The 21,202-nt window shown below is 36.7% G+C and overlaps 1 protein-coding gene across 1 annotated transcript in view; it reads right to left on the bottom strand.

Moving 5' to 3' along the window:
- The window catches only part of LOC150099493 (uncharacterized), a 301,600-nt gene extending 301,315 nt beyond the window's left edge, over positions 1 to 285 (bottom strand). Inside the window, exon 1 of the mRNA XM_090404210.1 lies at positions 147 to 285. Within this exon, the coding sequence (XP_090260336.1) occupies positions 147 to 183 (37 nt within the window). The 5' untranslated portion in view covers positions 184 to 285. The remainder of the gene's footprint in view (positions 1 to 146) is intronic.
- Positions 286 to 21,202: the final 20,917 nt, after the last annotated feature.

Here is a 21,202-nt window from a genome sequence, read left to right as displayed (position 1 = left end):
AAACGACACAGTTCAGTGAAAACAGAAATACCAATCATAAAATATAGATATTCATTGCTTACAAACTTCAACAGATTCAGAATAAAAATATCGAAACAAACTGTAAAGTTGCTTCTTAAATGCTATAACTAAAGCCCCATACTTACCGCACAGAAATGCAAGGGTAGCTTGAATGGCTTTCATATTTTTCACTTTAACGTTACCATAAACTTAGACAACATACAAGAAGTACATATTCCTCTATGACATGACGAGCCCTTTTATCTTAACTAAGTAATGACTATGACAATCATGTGACGATAGTGCTGCCACCTGGAAAACCGAGATTTCCAGTTGCTATAGTAACACAACATATATTATGTATAACATAAAATCCGTGACAGAACTGAAAATTTAATATCTGAGCAAACTTTATTTCTAAGTCACCTGCCAAGAAAACACCACCCTTCTTGTTTAGTAAAGGTTACATTGTTTTTCTTCTTCTTCTATATTGTAAGATTTGATGTCCTAAGTTCCTAAGTTCTCAGGATTTGAACAATTCAAGAAAACACAAATAAGACACTAAAAGTATATAATATTTTTATTATATATTTTTCTGTATGAAGTGGGATACAGAAACTAAGAACTTAAAATCAGTCCAGTCGTAGCAATATTGTTAAATAAGGGACCGATAATTTTGATCATCATCGTCATCCCCAATCTCCTGATATGTACCCTCAAGGGATGTTCATATTAATTTTTTTTATTCATTTAAGATAATTAGATAGATAGAATAGCTAGATAGAATAGCAATATTAAAAATTGAATCATATATTTATTGATTATACTTTGCAAAAAAATAAACTAACAACATGGGAATTTTCCCGGAAATAATACCTATAAACCAATAATTTTTCAATCACTGTGAGCAGCACCAACCTTAAGCCGGTTGGACCAATTGAGCTCAATCAGTCTATGTGATGAAGCAAGCACTTTAAATTCCGTAAAATTTTAGAGAAAATATCCCAAAATTTTAGCCGGTCTCATACGGAGTTGGCATGCGTTATTCTCCTGAAAATTCAGGTTTTTCATCTTGCAAAACAGACAAACCATCCAGAAGAATACACACAATATATAGACATAGGACACTGTGGGAATAAGGAATAACCACCCCATTCCGTTGAAATTGGTTTCGAAAGTCTGCATGCTATGGTGTGGGTCTACGCATAATCGTAAAACAGGAAAGAAGGAAGTCTCTACAAGTGGCTATAGCAAAAAATTGATTCATAATATCCTTCACTATATTAACTTAACTGGACAGATTCGAACCTTTTTGGCTCTATATTTTAATACTTTATGTATCTATCTAACTTAATTTCTGACACTAGTGATTTGAAAAAGTTTCAAAATAAGTATTTGAGCAACTCTCTGATCACACAGGAGTGAGGAAATGAACATCTTGAATAGGAACACATCGTGTCATAGAGGTGGTCTCATATTCCCTCTATGACACGATGTGTTCCTATTGAAGTTTCCTCTTCCTATTGAAGTTTCCATTCTACCTTTTGTTGAGGGTAATCATATGGTACTAATATTGGAGGTGGTTAAACACATTCTCTGTTTCAATATTAGGACAGGATACATTGGACTACCATCCACTGAGGCAACGATGTAGAAAAATATGTTTGCATGAGGAGTGTGTTGAGTAAAAGATTAATAGCAAATGGAAGTTGAATAAGGCAGGATGACTGCATCCCTTAGTATTAGAAGGATAATAAAGTAGGAGTAAAGGTTCAATAAAGAACTCCGCAGGAAATGATGTGAAGGAAATACTTTGAAGCCAGTATAAACTAAAAAGTGATCAGCACCTGCATGATGAATATAAAGTTTAGATTAGGAAAGCGACAAGGCGTAGGAAGAAAGAAGAAATTAAAATACGGAAGAATTCTGGCAAACGAAACTAAGCAATACGGTAAGGAGTTCTTTAGTTATCTTGTGAAAGGACACACACACACACACACACACACACACACACACACACACACACACACACACACACACACACACACACACACACACACACACACACACACACGCACACACACACACACACACACACACACACACACACACACACACACACACACACACACACACTGCAGCTGATTAAAACAATAGTGAGTTGAATGAAGTAAAAGATACACTAGAAATATTCATTGAGCATTTTGTAAGTAAATGTTCTAGTAATAGAAGTATATTATTATCGGGAACAGAAAGAGATAGCATGAAATAGAAAGTTTTGCAGTTTTAATATAATGAGCAAACTTGATGTCAATAAAGTAATGTGTTTGGATGAGATATTACGACGTATTAAGGTATCGAGTTAAGGAGTTTGCTGTGTTTGTGTCTACTTCCGTTGTTCAATGAAATTCTAGGTCCAGCTGAAATCAGTTTGTATTTCGCGAGTGAATAACAGAGAAGTTGGTTTGGAGAAGTTAATATACGAATTAGAATGATAACTGAATTAATAAAAGGAGGAGTCTCTCAGAACAATAAAATAATTTCTCAACCAAGTCTTGTTTTAGTAATTGGATTCCATTTTACATTCGGCAACAGTACTGGACAGGAAGAAGGTTATTCTGTAATGTTTCTTGATTTTACAAAACACATTTGATAAAAATCAGTATGATAAATAAGTACTGAAATGTCTGTGGATATGAGACAGATGATAGATTAGATTAGAGGCTGGATAAATCGATAAATTCAATATATTACGTATGCGGTCAGTGCCGTCGTAACCCTAAAGGCAGCTGAGACAGTGCCCAGAAGTGGAAAATTTAGAGAACATCAAAAATCAGCAAATATTGTACCTTAACCATCAAAATGCTGTTTTTACCCCTTCATTTTGCATATTTCCTTGAATTTAGGGGCCACAAAATAGAGCTTGCCTAGGAATATAATATACCCCAACAATAGACCTGTATGAATGAGCGGTGTCTCTGTGTTGAGGATAATGTTATTTAACTTATATATTAATTACAGCATCTGAAGAGAAAGGTATGAGACTGAGCAGAAGTAAGACAGAGTATATGTGTTGCACAGTGGGCGGCGGCCAGGAGACAGATCTGGAGCTGGAAGGAAATGTCATCAGGAAGGTGAGGGACTTTAGATATTTAGGTTCAACAGTGGAAGAAGATGGAGGAGCTGAGAAGGAAGTGGGATGCAAGATATAAGCGGGTTGGAGGAACTGGAGGGAGATGGCTGGAGTGTTATGCGATAAGAGGGTGCCGATCAATCTGAAAGGCAAAATCTATAGGACAGTAGTGAGGCCAGCTATGACGTATACTATAGAAACTGTGGCCCTGAGGAAAAATAACATCAGCGGGATGGAAGTAGCAGAGATGAGAATGCTTAGGTGGATGTGCGGTGTGACTAGAAAGGATCGTCTGAGAAATGACTATGTAAGGGGAACAGTGAAAATTACGAACTTAGGAGCGAATACAGGAGGCAAGGTTGAGATGGTTTGGTCATGTGATGAGGAGGGAGGACGAATATGTGGGAAGAAGGGTCATGCAGATCGATTTGCAAGGAAGGAGGAAGCCTGGGCGATTAAAGAAGAGATGGAGGGAGCTGGTAGAAGAGGACTTGAGGATGAAGAACTTGGATTTGGTGACAGCCCAAGACAGGAGGAATGTGGAGGAGACTCATCATCAACAGTGACCCCACTTAAGTGGGGAGAAGCTGCAGAAGAGGAAGAAGAAGAAGATTAATTACAGCATCTGGTTTCAAAAAAGACAGTTGATGCAAATGAATGACATAAAAATAGCCCCGTTGTTGTCCAATATCATTACAGGAAGATTTAGTTAAGCTGTTGCAGAAGAGTTGGAATATCTGTTCGATGTTCTTAAGTATAAGTGTTTTAAGATTTTCGGATAATTGGCAATGGGGTTTGATAATTTGAAGTTTAAAGGATCAATAGCAAATGTAATGAAGGCAGAACTGAATAGATAAATAAATGGCACAGTCACATTTTGAGTGAAAAAACAAAAACGATGGCTGTGCCATTTGACTTCATTTGCACTCTCGTCTCCTTGACAAAATTGATCTCCAGTTCAAGGCAAAGAATCAAGAAACATTATAAAGAGTACAAACAAGAATAACTCAGATGACTGTGAAACAATGACCAGGAAAAGAGATAAAGAAACTGTGGATTGCAAATGTATTGTAAAGTTTTCCATGGAAAAACAGAATAATAGTTTAGTCAACAAAGGAGTAAGTAACAGATTTTTCTCATGATGAGAAGGGAGCGAGTAGAATTAAGTTGCCACAGAGAGCTAAGACATCAGCGAATGAGTTTAAAGAGATGTATGACACCAGCGTATGATTTAGATCGGTCATTCCTCAAAGGTGTTACTGTTATTATAAAATGTTAAGCGTAACTAATCATTATTACTAATTAATAATAATGATCTATGTAACGGCGGAATTCGAATCCGTAGCGTATAGATTGGAAAGCGGAAACGTTATCTTCTCAGCTAACAGGCTCATGTCATCAATAATAAGTTATCATCTGCTGTGACCATAACACATAGAGCATTACAATTGCCATACGCCTAAGATACTACTACAATATATAAAGTATCTTAGCCGTATGGCAAGTACTACATACAGGTCTATGGCCCAAAGCTAGAGGTGGCAAGCTTTACAGTGCTAATAATGTTTAATCTGAAAAAAACTTCACAATGATCGTTTTATAAATACACGGTTTTAGTGTTTCATGTAAACCTATATAATAGGGTGAGAGCTGAGTTGTATAAAGGAATGGCTACACGATCATACTGCTGGCTTTTGCAAAGGCGTTTGACGGATACTACATGGAACTCTCTTACACAAACTGCAACAAATCAGGATGGATAAAAAAGTGGCTGATGGACAGATACCAAAAAATAGTACATGGAGGAGCAGAATCCAGGAGAAGACAGATACTAGTAATGTACTGCAGGGTTCTGTGCTTGGACCACTGCTGTTTAATTTGTACATAAATGATATACGAAATAATTTAAAGGGAAATATTCAGTTTGCTGATGATGCAAAGTTTGGGTTGGGTAATAGTCATCAAGCGATGTAGAGCTTGCAGGATGATTTGCATATACTGACAGTGTGGGTAAAACATAATGTATGTCAATTTAATGTGGAAAAGTGTGAAGTTATGCATTTTGGTATGCATAGAATACAAGCCGTGTATTTACTAAAATCGTGTATTTATAAAACGATAATTGTGAGTTTTTTTTTTTCAGATTAAACATTATTAGCACACTGTAACGCTTGCCACCTCTAGCTTTGGGCCATAGGCCTCTATGTAGTACTCGCTATACGGCTAAAATACTTTATATATTGTAGTAGTATCTTAAGCGTATGGCAATTGTAATGATCTATGTGTCATGGTCACAACAGATGATAACTTATTATTGATGGCATGAACCTGTTCGCTGAGAAGATAACGCTTTCCAATCTATACGCTGCGGATTCGAATTTCGCCGTTACATAGATTATTATTATTAATTAGTAATAATGATTAGTTACACTTAACACTATAATATTGAGGAAATATACTCCAAGAAATTGACGAAACTAGGGATTTGAAAATAGAAGCAAATAGAGAGTTGAAGTTTAGGGGGCATACTGCTAAAGTATCCAGGGTAGTTTACAGAATTACTTGGTTATTGAAGAACACACTAACAAAGGAAATAAGGGAATTATCATTCCTCTTTATAAAGCCTTAATATGACCACATCTAGATTACCGCGCTCAGGTGTGATCACCTGGCTTCTTGAGGATAAAGAAGAAGATCCAGAGGCGAGTGATTAACATAATTAGTGGTCTGTGGATAGGTTGAAGGTCTGTGAATTGCAAAAAATTGGTTGATAAGCTAAAAAGGGGGGAGGGGAGATAGAAAATTTAAGCTACCTTAAAGGATTTTATTGGATTGATTCCAAGGAAAAGTTTCAGTACTTGGCAAGAGTAAGCAGAACAAGAGGTCATTCTAGGAAGTTGATTAAGAGTAGCAAGGGTGTGGGGACTAGATTTTTTGGAGAGTTGTGAATGAATGGAATAGTTTGACTGAATCAGTCATGAGTGCTTTGTCTGTTAATGGCTTCAGGGAGATGTATGATAGATGTTGTGTTCACAGTTTGTGTCTCCTACGATAAGCGTTAGGCCTCCATGGAAGTTCCCATACAACAACAACAACAATAATAATAATAATAATCCAAAATTTATCTCCACAGTATATTGTTATATATATGCAGCGGGCAGTAAATTCACTGTCTGCTGGCTTTTGTTGGCGGGGTGGAAAGCACAGACACTTTCCAATTGACAAGCTGTGATTTGAATCCTGTGGGTGTCCTGTGGATGTCAGTATAGTACTAAGTTGGTAGCGATTTTCGTTGCACGATATGATAACATCACTTTAAGACTCCATTTCTAGTCTCCAAGGAAGTGGGACCAAATTATATAACCATATCCCTTTGAATAATTACTGTTGTAAACCTACTGAACTAAATATACAATAGGGTTACAACCTTAATTGAGTATAAATCATAATAAATAAATAAGTGATTTATAAAAATTACAAAATTTATATTTTATGATAGTTATGTGACTATAACTACTTCAATTTGTTCGTTAGTCTCTGAAAGAACGAAAATCTTATTCAGTAATGATATTTTATTTTTAAAAATTAAAAATCCCATGATTTTTAGTAAGTAAAAATAAAATCAGTACTTGTGTAGTTGTGGCAACGTTTCTGGATCCATTAGTTATTTAAAAACCGTTAGTTATAAGTTTACAAAAAAAAAAAAAAATTATAGAGTTAGAGGTTTATAAGAATGCTATAAATAGTAAAATTTTTAGTAAAAGACTAAGAAGAAAATCGAGAATAAATACAGATACCATTAGTCAATGTCTTCCTCTTCTTCTTCTACTTCTTCAACCCTGTGGTTCTGTCCACTTCTGGACGAAGGTCTCCCCCATGATTTTCCAGACCACTCGGTTTTCAGCCTCTCCCATCCATCTCACTCCACTTCATCCCTCCATCTTCTTCTCGGTTTTCCTCTTTGTCTTGCTCCATCCATTGGTCTCCACTCTGTTGTTTTTCTAGTCCATTAGTCTATGTAGCAACACCATATTGCAATATCCTAACTGGAGAAGTAAGTTCCTGGACTGACAGGGCAAGAAGCAACAAATCCAGTAGGCCAAGGCTCGATTTGAGCTGTAGAGCCATAGGCAGGCCGTTTCTATATTTTGGGGGCCCTGTGCGAAATGGAAAAGCATGGCCCCTGAAAGTTAGTAACATTTATGGAAATTTTAAATGGAAGAATATCTTGTTAATTAATTAATTAAATCAAATATGAAAAATATTTATGCCCATAAATAAACAAGTATGCTCTCTACCATCAATTTAAGTAAAGGGAAAAAATTAGTTAAAAAATAAATCTGTTTGTATGTACATGATATATTATTTTATTATGTAAGTACACATTATCATATAAATACTTCAGAACAATGATCAAAAAAAAAAAAATCATCTAACGCCTTTTTATTCCCGTATATACGGGAGTAGACGAGGCCATTTAGCCCTATCTAACTTTTGGAGACTGAGTGGGCAGTTCAATCTCCACTGGTACCCAATCAGAGACAGATGGCCCAAGGCTATCACTAATTAAGCGGTACGCAGTGAAGAGAGACGGCTCAAATGTGCCGCCATCTCGTGGTCTCTAACCCTAACACAATATATTTAATGTCTGAAATAATGTGGGTTCTACGGTCGATTTTCTTGAGTTTACAGGACGAAAAACCCGAGTTTCCGGGAGGAAAAACCTGCTTGCCCGTGCCAGAGATCGACTAACTCGGGAACCGGTCGAAAAAAGGCTTAGAAAAATTTCCTCTAGTCGCCGACTAGACTAGACTTCCTTCGTGCGGCCTAGCGCGATGGTGTGCAAACGCCACATCCACTGAGCTACACAGGCTCTCAGAACAATGATTTATTTAATAATATAAATAATAATATAAAAATATTAAAAAAATCCGTTTTTACTATAAAGAATGAAATATATGTATAACAACTTATAAGATTTAAAAGACATCTTAATATATTAAATTTTATTTAACCTAATGCGCATATCCATAAAATCATTTATAACGTTTTCAAAATTCAACTTTTTTTGCAATTTCATGCTCTATAGATATTATTGCCAGGGACGACAAACGTTCTTGAGACACAGAAGATCGCAAATAGGTTTTTATTAATTTTAATTTGGACAATGACCTTTCTACTGATGTGACCGTAACTGGATTGGTCAATAATATTTTAAATGTCGTAGTAATATTTGGATAAATATCCGACAAATTATTTGCAATTATGAATTTAAAAATATTAATGGGTGCATTATTATTAAAATAATAATGAAATAATTTTTATCTTTATAATTTATATTATTTATAAAATTAATAGTATAACTTAAAGTTTAAACAAGAGAATTAATAAATACAAATCATAACAGTCTGGCTATTCATAAACTCAAATAACGGATATGACGTTGAATATTCAATGTCAATAACGTTTTATATCTGCATTCCGTTATTTGAGTTTATGAATAGCCAGACTGTTATGATTTGTATTTGTTAATTCTCTTGTTTAAACTTTAAGTTATAATATTTACCCTCTGAAGATGTAAATCCTACGATTTACGAAACTTGTCGCGAACTATTATTTCAGTATTTTGTATAACTGAATAATAAAAAATGTGGTGTAATCACCGAAATTCAAGGGGTGGAAAGAGGGGAAAATAGTTCCGCTGCATAAAGGTGGTTCCAAGGCTGCTGTTGAAAGTTACCGGCCAATCAGCATAACAGGAATCGTTATCAAGGTCGTGGAGAAAATAGTCAAGAGGAAAATACAAGATTGGATACATGGAAATGGGACACTGTATTGGGGACAGCATGGTTTTGTGAAGGGTAGGTCATGCCTCAGTAACTTGCTCACGTATTATAACACGGTGACGGCTGAACTGGATAAGGGTAATGGGTTTACAGTGATTCTACTGGACCTTGCTAAGGCCTTTGACAGGATACCACATGGAATTCTAATCAGTAAAATGCAGCATATGGGGATGGATATAGGGTTGGTGAAATGGATAGAAGGTTGGTTGACGGAGAGATATCAGAGTGGTTTATTCAGGAGTAGAGTCCACAAGACGGCCTGTGACTAGTGGTGTGCCACAAGGATCTGTTCTTGGACCACTGCTGTTTAATTTGTTCATTAATGATATAGGAAAGTATCTGAGAGGAACTGTTCATTTGTTTGCGGATGATGCAAAGTTGGATATGGCAATAGTGAATGCAGATGATGTCAACATTTTGCAGGATGATTTGGATAAATTGGAGGTCTGGGCTAAGGAGAATGGATGTCAATTTAATGTGACAAAATGTAAGGTTATACATTTTGGGGTGAAAAGATTAGCAGCAGTTTACTACAATGGTGGAACTGTACTGCAGGAAATTGATGAGGCACGAGATTTAGGAGTGTTGGTGGATAAAGAGCTGAAGTTTAAGGGTAACATTGCAAAAGTGGCCATATCAGCTCATCAAATCAAAATCACTTGGTTATTGAAGAATACTTTGACAAGCAGAGACAAGCAGGTTAATGTTCCTCTGTATCGAGCCTTGATAAGACCCTATCTCGACTACTGCCCAGATTTGGTCACCTAGGTTTCTTCTTGATGGGGAGGAGGTTGAGAGGATCCATAGGCGAGCGATCAAGATGATAGCGGATCTGTGGAATGAACCTTATGAGAACAGGTTGAAGATTTGTGGGTTGCAAAAATTGGTTGATAGGCAGAGGAGGGGAGATATGATTGAGACATTCAAATTACTGAAGGGTTTCTATAAAATGAATTCAGAAGATATTTTTGAGAACAGGCTGGTTGTGGGAGGATTAGGGGACATCCATGGGAGCTGGGAAAAAGTGTGGTTAGTAAAGGTGTTAGAGCTGGGTTCTTTACTTTTAGAGTGGTGAATAAGTGGAATGGGCTGCCAGAGTCTGTGGTGGATTCTGTGACAGTGAATGAGTTTAAGGCAAGGTATGATAGATACTGTATGAATGTCGAATAGTTGTGATGAACATGATTTGGGGCCTCCCTCGATGAGTCTAAGGATTCCCTGGAGTTGTCCGTAATAATAATAATAATAATAATAATAATAATAATAATAATAATAATAATAATAATAATAATAATATCTTTTGAACCAATTAGCCACAGAAGTCTACGTCTGCAATTACATTATTATTATTATTTTAAAAATAAAATAATTCCTGTAATGTTTTTTAGTCATAAGGAGAATATGTAGAACTCTTTAGCGCTACCTGGGAGAATCAGCATGTAGCCAATTCTAAAATAATATGTTTATAAAACCATTTAATTAATTTGATAATTCACTGCTAATAACTAGTGATTATTTAAATTATTTAATTAAAAATCCTGTAACATCCTTTCTTTCCCAAATGAAGTAAACATTCCTCAAACTTTTTTTTTTGTTTTGGAGTTACCAAATATACCTTCGATTTTATTTATTTATTTATTTAAAATCATGATTCGATTATCTTTTCCATATCGGTTCCCCTTCAATGTAAGTTTCAGTTACGAAAAAAAATAATAATAAATAAAGACAGCAGCAGGATGCTAGATCTGGAGATTAAGTAAGTAAGAAGATATGCCAAAACAGCAGCATTCCTTTTGAATATAAATACTTGTGCAGACAGATCAAAATAAATGAACATTCTTCGTGGAGAATGGATTAATCTCTAATGTTCTGCTACTTCTCAATCATTCAATCAGCACATCTGATAAAGTAACTCAAGAATTGTAATATGTCTATTTCACTGATAAGTTCCTGGATCTAGTCAAATATTTATCGTATTTCTCTTCGATAATGGACTGAATAAACTGTTTGAATTCTTCATATTGTTTCTCTCTCCTTCAAAATAAATAATAAATAAATAAACAAAAAAAATAAATAATATAATAAAAACGTGATACACCTTTGCGTGTAACTTTTTTTCCGGCTAGATACAAATTTTTTTTGTCAAATCAAATCTTGTACATGTTCTTCGATAAAGTTTACTTCTTGATGGAACAGAAATCGCAACCAGCTTAATGAATAATCATACTTTACAAAGTATAATTTTTCAAACTGAACCACAATTCTAAAATAAACCGCGAATGAGCGAATTTTCCCACCAATGCTGGAGTACCGTAGGGTTCTGTTCTTTCACCCACTGTCTTCCTCCTGTATATAAACGACCTGCTCTCACAGACTTCCAATCCTCTCCATAGCTTGATGACGATAGTACATTCCATTCCTTCTTTTAAGAGGGCAATCCGGCTAATTAAGGATCCCTCTCTCACAGACCCACTTCAATCTCTCTCTCATAGATGCACAGTTTCTGCCTTGTGCCTCTTCTACATACTTTCATTGTTAGTGGTCTGCTGAAATGGCCACTATTATTCCTCCACTCTCCTTCAAAATCATTAAAACAAGAGCCGCTGCTAACCAACACTCTTTTTACAGCCATCTTACCTACCGAACCAACTTCACTGCCTCCTCTTTTATTCCATCTACTTCTGTCCTTTGGAACAATCTCCCCACTCTGCCGTTCCCAAAGACTACAACCCTCAGCTGCTCAAGCAAAATGTGAACAGACGCCTCCTTTCCTCTATTCCTCTTGACCACACACCGCATTAGTGCGCTATAGGTCTTGTGGCCTTTCGTGTGTGGACCATATATATATATATATATATATATTTAAAAATCTGACAGATTCGACTTTACCAACACCTTGAACTTAGTAGTAAAGAGGAATATCATCTTGCGGTTAGTGAAGAAAAATATTTGATCATTTTCAGTATTTCCGGAATACAGCAAGTAGACTTTGAACAAGCTTCGCTGATATTTCAAAGAATTCAATGAGAATTAAAGAATCTACAGTTATGTATTCTCTTATGTTGTCAAGAAATATGTGTACCGACTAGAATTAATCGAAACGCTTTTCAGTTCGGGATGTGTCCTGTTAGAAAATACTGGTTAATTAAATACTGATTAATCGTGAGTGCACTGGGCATATTACAGTGTTTTTTCATCGTTCAAGTGAAATTGCCAAAAATCTCATATTCAGTTTGGACTAAATTTTGTTCATTACGAGACCAAATATTGGAAGTTGGTCTTGATGTTCGACTAGAAAACCATTTCCTTAAACAGCATTCTCTGTTTACTGCCAGATTTGTAAACTTTTATCAATCACCAAGAAGTGCCATTTTACTTATGAAAATCTCCATAGTATGTCTTTAATCTTTATTCGATTTGAATGTATTAGTGATAATTTCTAATTTCTTTCCTTAGCTCGTCCGCTTGTCTTAAACAAAACGCGAATACAGTTAGACACTTTAATGAAATAACCGGCATTATTTATTTATTTATTTTTAATTCACTAGATGCATCTGAAGTTGTTTCTTTAAATGAGAATGAGCTGGTTTAAGATTTTCTTGAGAAGTAAGACGGTACCCATACCCTACTTCGTGCACTGATTATATAATTCGTTAAATGAAATATATAACTGGAGGTATGCAGGCTAAATAAATAACAGATGAATAGATTACTTCTTGACTTTGAGATTGAGATGTCTAGGACATAAAGTTGCTGCTACTGTATGGAATTTTGCCGTATTAAATAACTTTAAGATATGATTATGTACTGAATAACTAGCCCCTCTTTGTTACCACTAATGCATTCCTTCAGCGGATTACACGGAATACCGTGTGAGACGAACATTCTTGTAAACCAAATACTTTGGAATCTTTAACTTCCTGCAGTTTGACCTTGCTGTACATTCTCCAATTCCTTGGTGAATTAAATTAATTAAACTTTCTTATGCATATGAAAACATTTTTCGATCAAGTTACGGCAAGCATTATTGTGGAGAATACGTATGTGTGTAATGTATACTTAATATCAATTAACCTTTACCATAAGAGTTCAAAAGTAAAAATTTATGATTTCAGTGCATATTAAGATTGCCACTTTATAAGGCACAAAACCAAATGGAGAATTTTTTCCTATTTGACAACAGATCACATTATGAGAACAAGAGAATGGACAACGAAGACCAGAAGTAGGATGGGATTATGATTATTGGACCAGAATGCACGTGATTAATTGAAATATAAGAAAAATGGAGATGCATTGTCCAGCAGCGAATTGAAAAATGCTTTTGATAATGATCTTAATATGATTTTGTTTACATCCTAATCTTCAATAATAATACATAAAACTACATTTCAATGACCTTATTTATTCAAGTATTTTTAAATATTAATTAATTAGATTATAATTATTTATTAAATACTAATTACTCATTATTAAATATTCCCAAAAATAACGTTTAAAGTGAAGTGCATATTTTTAACTATACATATTATGCATACTATATTGCAAAAAATTCTGTAGTTTTTTTTTTCCCTTCTAGATTCTTATTTTTTATCCTCTGCTGCTAAACGATTGTCGTTGTTGTTGTTGTTACGTACAGTTACTGGAAAGAGGTTTAGTTCGGAGTTACCGCTTTCAGAAAGAGATGGTGTCATAGGCTACCATAATAATTAGCAAATTGGTTCATTTTTACTACATTTAGAACTAAGATGAGCTTTAGACGGTGAAAGGAAACCAAGAAAAATCAGGAAAGCAAAAAAAATATACATTCTGGCAAAACAAACAAACAAAAAAAAGGAACTTTGTCCTTTTGTGCATCAGTGGATTCTCCTATCCACATTTGTCAAAATGTTGAAGTTATAATCTCGAAATTTTCGGTTTTCATGGAGGAGTTGCTGCAAATAAGCAAAATAAATAAATAAACCATCTTAAAACGCTCGTGTTTGACTTGATACTCTCGTGATTAGACCACAGATTATTGCATCTATGTTGGATAGGGCAACAATTCACAATGTATACCAATCAAATCAGATGGTGGGGTTTAGATACAGCTGCTGCAAACCATTATTTACCAAAGTACATCATCTGATCTGTTAAGTTCATGGCGATGGTATCATGATATGAAAACTTTTATCTTATAGGTATATTCTCAGTGCTGAAAAAAAAAAAATAAATAAATAAACGTTGAAAGTTATATTGAATTCTGGACAGTTCCGAGTGACCATCACTGTTGCAGTTTTATGAAAAAGACCCAGTTCAGTAAACATGATAATGTTCCATGTTATACGATACTGACTCTAGAGATTCTAAGTTTGAGGAAACAGGAATGGAAAGAAAAGCAGTCCAAAGCATTCATAGCAACTTCACGAAGAGTTAGAATGTCGTTGAAGATGATGCATTGGTTGACGAAGTGTAAATTGTATGGTATGCAAACTTCGTAGAGAATGTGAGGTATGAAGCTCAAATCGCATTTTTGCATGGGTGTTATTGTAATAACATGACTGACGCAGGACGCAGGACATTAATGGCACAAAGAGTGACGCTTGACGCTTTTTATATTCCCTGTTGTCTGTTTCGGGAACAGTGATGGGAGAGATTTGTGAACTAATTTATCTCGCCCTGAGTGGGCAGAAGTGGTTATACGTCGTTGAGCTTTCGGTCTTTTCTGTTTCCAGTGGTCATTACTGTCATAGTTTCTGGCTTGCTGTATTAGTTGATTTGGATGCGTAGATGTCTTCATAAAGAATTTTTCTGCTAGGGAGCGTAGTAATGGAGAGATGTAGGGGATATTTATGTCCCGGTGGATCTGGGCGTTCCTAATGAACCACTGGTCGTCCAGTATCATTCGCAGACACTGTTCTGTAGTCTTTGTAGCTTGAGGATGTTTGTCTTGCAGGTATGGCTCCAGGCTGGGGAGGCGTATATAATTGTGGGACGGAGTACTGTCTTGTAGAGTAGAATTTTCTTTCTTGTGCTTAGTTTGCTGTGTCTGTTGATCAAGGGGTACAGCTGGGCGATAACTTTTGAAGCTTTGGTGCATGTGCTCTTGATGTGGCTGTTGAAGCATAATCGTTTATCGAGAAGTATTCCGAGGTATTTAGCTTCAGTTTTCCAGGGAATTTTGGAGTGAACAGAGTGATGTCTCCTTTGGGGGATGCTCGTCTTCTTTTGAAGAATATCGTTGTGTTTTTCTGGGGGTTTAATTGTAGCGCCAGTCTGTAAATCATTTTTCTAGATTCAGGATAGTGTCTTGTAATTTTTTTGATCACGAGATGTGGTTGGTGGGATCTGGCTAGTATAGCCGTGTCATCTGCATAAAGGGCGATGGTGGATGTGAGAGGATTTTGAGGGATGTCTGCCATGTAGATGTTGAACAGGATCGGGGCTAGCAGTGATCCTTGAGGAACCAAAGTATATCATAACTCCAGCGAGGATTTTCCGTTGGGTTGAGACTGTTTCATTGATTTTGACTTTCGTCCTCCTGTTTGAGAGGTAAGATTTAATCAGGTGTATCATGTTTAGTGGAATGTTTGCGATGATATATTTGTAGAGGAAGCCTTGGTGCCAGATCTTATTGAAGGCCTTTGAGATGTCTAAGAAGACGGTTCCTGTGTGCTGATGCCAATTAAATCCTGTGGTGATGTATTCTACCAGTCTATGGATCTGTTGGGTGGTGCTGTGATTTTGACGGAAGCCAAATTTTTCTTGTGGAATGATATTTAGTTTGTTGACATGATCTTGTAGTCTGATGAGGATGATTTTCTCTGCTATTTTTCCTAAGTTGGGTAGCAGGCTGATGGGACGGTAATTTTCAGGTTGCCTGTTTGTAAATTGGGATGATGTCAGCTATTTTCCATGACTGGGGGAAGTGCTGCCATTTGAGGATGGAGTTTATGATGTTTATCAGATGTGCTATGGCTTTGCGTGGTAGATGACTTTGTTAGTGATGCCGTCGGGACCTGGGGCTTTTTTGATCTTGAGGTGGTTGATGATGCCGATTATTTCGGTAGGTGAGGTAGGCATTATAGGGTTTGGATTGTCATTGGGACGATTTATTGTGAACCTGACTTTACGACGGATCTTGTATACATCGCTGATGTTTAGGTTCTCATATGCAGGACTGCATTGTTTCTCTAGGTTTCTTGCTATGGCTTCAGCTTTGTCAGCATCTGTGTATGCAAGGTGCTGTTCTGCTTGGAGAGGGAGGGGATTTGCACCTATTCCTGAGGTTGTTTACGAATTTCCATATGGAATGATCTGCTGTGGAGATGGAGGTGAGCTTGTTGTCCCATTGTTGATTCCTGTGGTTCTGGAGAGGCTTCTCGGACAGATTTGTTTAGTCTGTTGAGAGCTGTTTTGTCACGGGGAGCACGTGTGTTGTGGCATCTTTTTCTTTGTCTGTTTTTTCCCCTTATTAAGTACATGATTTCTTCCAGGAGACGGCTTTGTTTGTGGGTAATCGTGGATACTGTGGCTGCTGTTATGGCTTTATTGATTTGATTGGTGAGGTTCTTTATTGCCATGTCTATTTCTTCCTTGGCTTCTATATGGGGAACCGGACCAATGTGTTCTGGCAGCACTTTCCTAAGCTTCTCCTCCCGGACAATGGAGGTTTGAGGGGGGGGGGTGACTGGTCTTTGTTCCCTAAGTGAAGTAGGATTGCATTGTGATCTGATGATAATTCATTCAGTGCTTGAATGCTGTACTGGTATTTGATGTTGTGTAGAATGGCGATGTCTAGGATGTCGGCTGTGCCAGTTGGGTTGTGGTGGATCCTGTTATGACAGCATTGTTTAATCCTGTGTAGATGAAGAGGATACGGCCATTTTTATTTGTGGTTCTGCTGTTCCAGGAGGGATGTTTGGAGTTTAAGTCCCCCAGCAGCGATGATTGATTCATTTATGCCCAGTATAGCATCCAAGTCAGAAAATAATAGGGTCTTAGTTGAGTTTGTGTGGACTTCGACACCGGTGAGTTCTAGGTTGGAGGTTGGGGGGTTGAGAATTCCATTGTGCCTGATGCAGTTCCTGATAAACATGGCTGTACCACTACCTCTGTAGTCCAGTCGGTCATTTCTATACAGTGTGTGGCATCTCAGTTTTGAATTGTCTGCAAGTCTTAGATGAGTTTCATGAATTAGGATGATGTCAGGGTTGTATCTGTGAGAGAATTCTTGAAGCTCCAATGTCTTGCTTTTTAGGCCATTGGTTTTCCGAGCGGCGATCTGTAGTGAGTCTGGGAGTAATCTAGTTTTGTTCATTAACAATCATTGATAAGATGGTTTGAGTTTCTTTTAGAAATCTTTTTGTGGAATTTGGTGAAGGGTTTGACTTAGTGACGTCTTGAAGCATGTTTGCCAATGAGGGTGTGATGACTGTTGTCATGTTTAGAAGAATTTGGTCCTGCTGGATATCTTTGGATGGGCGGGCTACTTCGGCGTATGTCCTGCCTCGACGGTGGCTTTCCAGACTGTTGGTATTTTCCATTTGTGAGAGCTGGTGTTTTGTTGTCTTTTGCTGGGTGTCAGACAACTGGGGGAGCCATCGACTCTGGTGCCTGTGGACACGGTTGAGAGATTTGTTTCCTTTTGTTGTCTGTTTTGTTCTTAGGGTAGTGACTGCAGCCTCTGTAGTTTGCCGGGTGGGGCCCCCGCTGTTCGCGCATTTGGCTGGTGAGGTCCTGGGTTTTCAGCAGGTTGCTGTGGAGTAATTTTGTCCACATTTGAGACATTTGTAGTCTGCTCTGCAGAGTTTCTGTGCGTGTCCGTATTTCTGACATCTGTAGCACTGGCCCGACAAGGCTCTTTTCCTTAGTGGTTCAGTTGTTAAGATGTATATGTTCTTGTGTGTGTTAGTCATCTCTACGAGTACTAGGGGCATTGGACTCTTGTCGGCCCGTAACATTCTGCTGACCTTGACAAGTGGGGGATCGTGGAGGTGGAGGTCTTCAGTTATTTCATCTGTGCAGATGTTTTCTGTTACTCCCCTGAGTACAACTTTTAGGTTTTTCTCTGACTTCTGTGAGTAAGTATGATATTTAATATCTAATTCATCCATGGTTTTTGTTAGGTGTCTGTAATCGCCTACTGTGGCAGGCTGGATTTTGACTCCGTCATCGACGTTTTTTGCCCATTAATAGGCAATTTGGTGGTTTTGCATAATAGGCCTGAGGGCCGTCCATCGTTCTCTTTCCCGTAGTACAATTGGCGGGAATTTTTCATTGTTGGGCGTGGAGAGGTCAGTGTTGGGGGAATCTTCTTCCATCCCCTCGTTTACCTGAGTCTCCGCTGTTTTACGTTTTTTTCGAGCATGGGTTTCTGTATGGTCTTTTGGTGTGGGAGCAGAGATTATCAGGTTCATCTTCCCTTCTTCCCCTGGTGTTGAGTTGTCCCCTTCTGTGGAGTCATCTGTCACTGAATATAGGTTTAGAAACCCTGGCCACTCTACCTCAAATGTCTTCAACAATTTTTTTGAGGAGGTCGAGCGCCAGCTTCTTATCCAGAGATTGGACAAAGTCGTCGGGACTTAAACTGTTCATGCTTAAAAGTATTCAAACATGCTTACCTGAGAAATATATATAATGGCGAACGAGCAAGAACCGGAAAATTGCATCAAAAGTCAAAGTCTTATCTTGTACTCTACTATCAAAGAAGATTCACAAAATCTAAAACTCACTAATCACCACTGAAATCATAAACATTCTTCGCAACAATAACCATCATGCCGGTCTCCACAACCCAATGAGTGCATCATCACTATTTTATGGAACTCTCGATTCAGTTGAAAACAGAAATACTGTAACAAGGAGGATAAAAAGAAGATCTTGTAATATCTGAACTAACACATCTAATATCTAACATGACCAAAGCAAGGTCACAGCCCAGCGCTGAAAATCTTTGTGTTATTACTGAGCGTTATTAAATTCGTGATGTCTAGAAATAAGGAACAAATGTGCGTGTGCGCGCGCATTATATATAATGAGCTACAGTCGTTAAGATAGCAAATTCATGAAACACGAATTAATGCAAATGACGCTTGAAAATGGGTTTATCTCTTGTTTGCACCGGTTCCATAGAATCCATGTTAATAATGTAATAAATTATGCATTGGCTTTAATAAAAACATTTATTCATATATTAATTACAAGTATTAAGATCAATTCTGAATGGTTTTCAAGATGGATCATATCGCCTCTAGTTAGAAGGCATCCAGTTCAGAGGCGAATCAAGCGGGTATCGGACCTAGCGGCCGCCAGGGACTTGGAGCTATGTGAAAAAATTAAAAGAGATCTATAAGAACGATATAGATATTACGCATTTTGATTATGACTTGGAACAGTTTTTACTATTTTTAAAAGAAGATAAAGACAAATTCAATACTGTCACACAAGCATACCAGGCAATAGAAAAATCAAACCAAATGTAGACATTTTAGGGTCCCCGTCAATTTTACCGATAGGAGTCCCCAGCCTGTTTAATCCACCCCTGATCCAGTTAGAAATGAAAGAATTTATGGTTTTAATTTTTATTTATTCATTTAAGGTTTTATTATTTATTTACTTATTTAACCATTTTTGAAGAACCTTCGTAGATCAGCTGGTATCAGCCATATTCTTCAGTTTGAAATATCTGGATTCAAATCCTGTCTAGAAAGCGATGGTATTTTCAACTGAAGGTAAGTTATATGGACTGGTATGCATTGACAGAGCTTTCCCTCTGGAAACTATAATTTTTTAAAAGCATACACAAAAAAAATCCCATAAAATAATGAAGTTATAAACATACATGCCAAAATATATGTTTTGAAGGACACAACAAACCATACAAATGAAATTAACTATCCTATCAGAGATTGCTTGGATTTCTGTGAAGATAAATTAATTGGACTTGACAAGCCTAGAACCTAGCATTAATGAAAGTCAATGATAAATTTTAAGTTGCATTTTCAACAAATCCCTTAAGCAACTGTTAGATTCATTTTGTGGATTCATTGTAGATTAATTTAGATTCATTTTAAGTATGCATTAGGCACGTATCTCCCAATACGTACTTAAAAAAATCTGGCTAGACGTATTTTTATTGAAATCTGACATTTGAAATTTGAAAAGTGATCACTGGTGTACCACAGGGCTCTTTCTAAAAGAAACATGTGATAGATTACGAATCACTTTTCTGATTCATTGCTGTTTAATCTATATATTAATGATAATGGTGACGATTTGAGGAGTGATATCCGTTGTTGGCTGGTCAGAGTTTGTCTAAACTATCATGATGTCGTAAACAATGGGGTAATGGTTCTCCAGAAAACAAAGGAAATATAATACAAAATCAAAAGCAATCGAAATTCAACTCCGAACAATTTTGAACTGAATCTTATTTAAAGAATTATAAGAGCCGAGTAGGCTTGATGTTTACTTTGCGAAATGAGTACGTGCAGTTGCAAAAACAATCCTCGGCTCAGTTATTGACTTGGTGAAAGATTATTTATTTTCTCTTTACAGGTTTATTGTAATTTGCAAAGGATTTCGAAATGATAATGTCATTTCCTCCTTGGCTTGACAAAATTATTCAAACTTGGGATTTATAATCATTATTAAATATCGTTTCAGTTTAGCATTTTAATGACAAAATTAAGTAAAACACTTATAAATCAAAAACTGCCCTAGCTTTCATGGTTGTGATAATGAAAGGTGCAACTGTTCAAAATGGTCAATGATGAATGAATAGTGTCACTGTGAAGGATTAAGAAAGAGAAGGAACCTATTGATATTTTTATTGAAAAGCAGAAGGCTATATTAGTTGTTGGGAACACTTCGTGAGAGAGACTCTTCCGGAAAACAGAGGTAGATGAAATGAAAGAGGACGAGAAGAAGCAAGTTTGGTAAGTTTAGAGGAAGAAATGAAGGTTTGTTAAGTTTGCAGTTGGGTAGTAAAAGGATGGCTTTGAGAAGACTGTAAGAGTGCTACTCCTGCACGTATTTTAATAGCCTTGGTGGAAGAGGATAATTGATGGATGCCGGTTCGAAGTAGCGATCATAAAAATACCTAAAATAAATAATAATAAAAAATTGTTGAAAATCAGATGTGAGATAGCAACTACTGAAATCACTCAATGAGAAGGGGGTGGAAATATTGATCAGCAGAATCGTTTGCTTCTTCGCAGCAGAAAGAATTTTAAAATAACAT

Source organism: Typopeltis vanoorti, chromosome 14 (genome assembly GCF_054136105.1).
Source record: "Typopeltis vanoorti isolate ZY-2024b chromosome 14, IOZ_Tvanoo_1.0, whole genome shotgun sequence".
NCBI classification, from domain to species: domain Eukaryota; kingdom Metazoa; phylum Arthropoda; class Arachnida; order Uropygi; family Thelyphonidae; genus Typopeltis; species Typopeltis vanoorti.
This window is presented reverse-complemented; position numbering and strand designations above follow the sequence as displayed.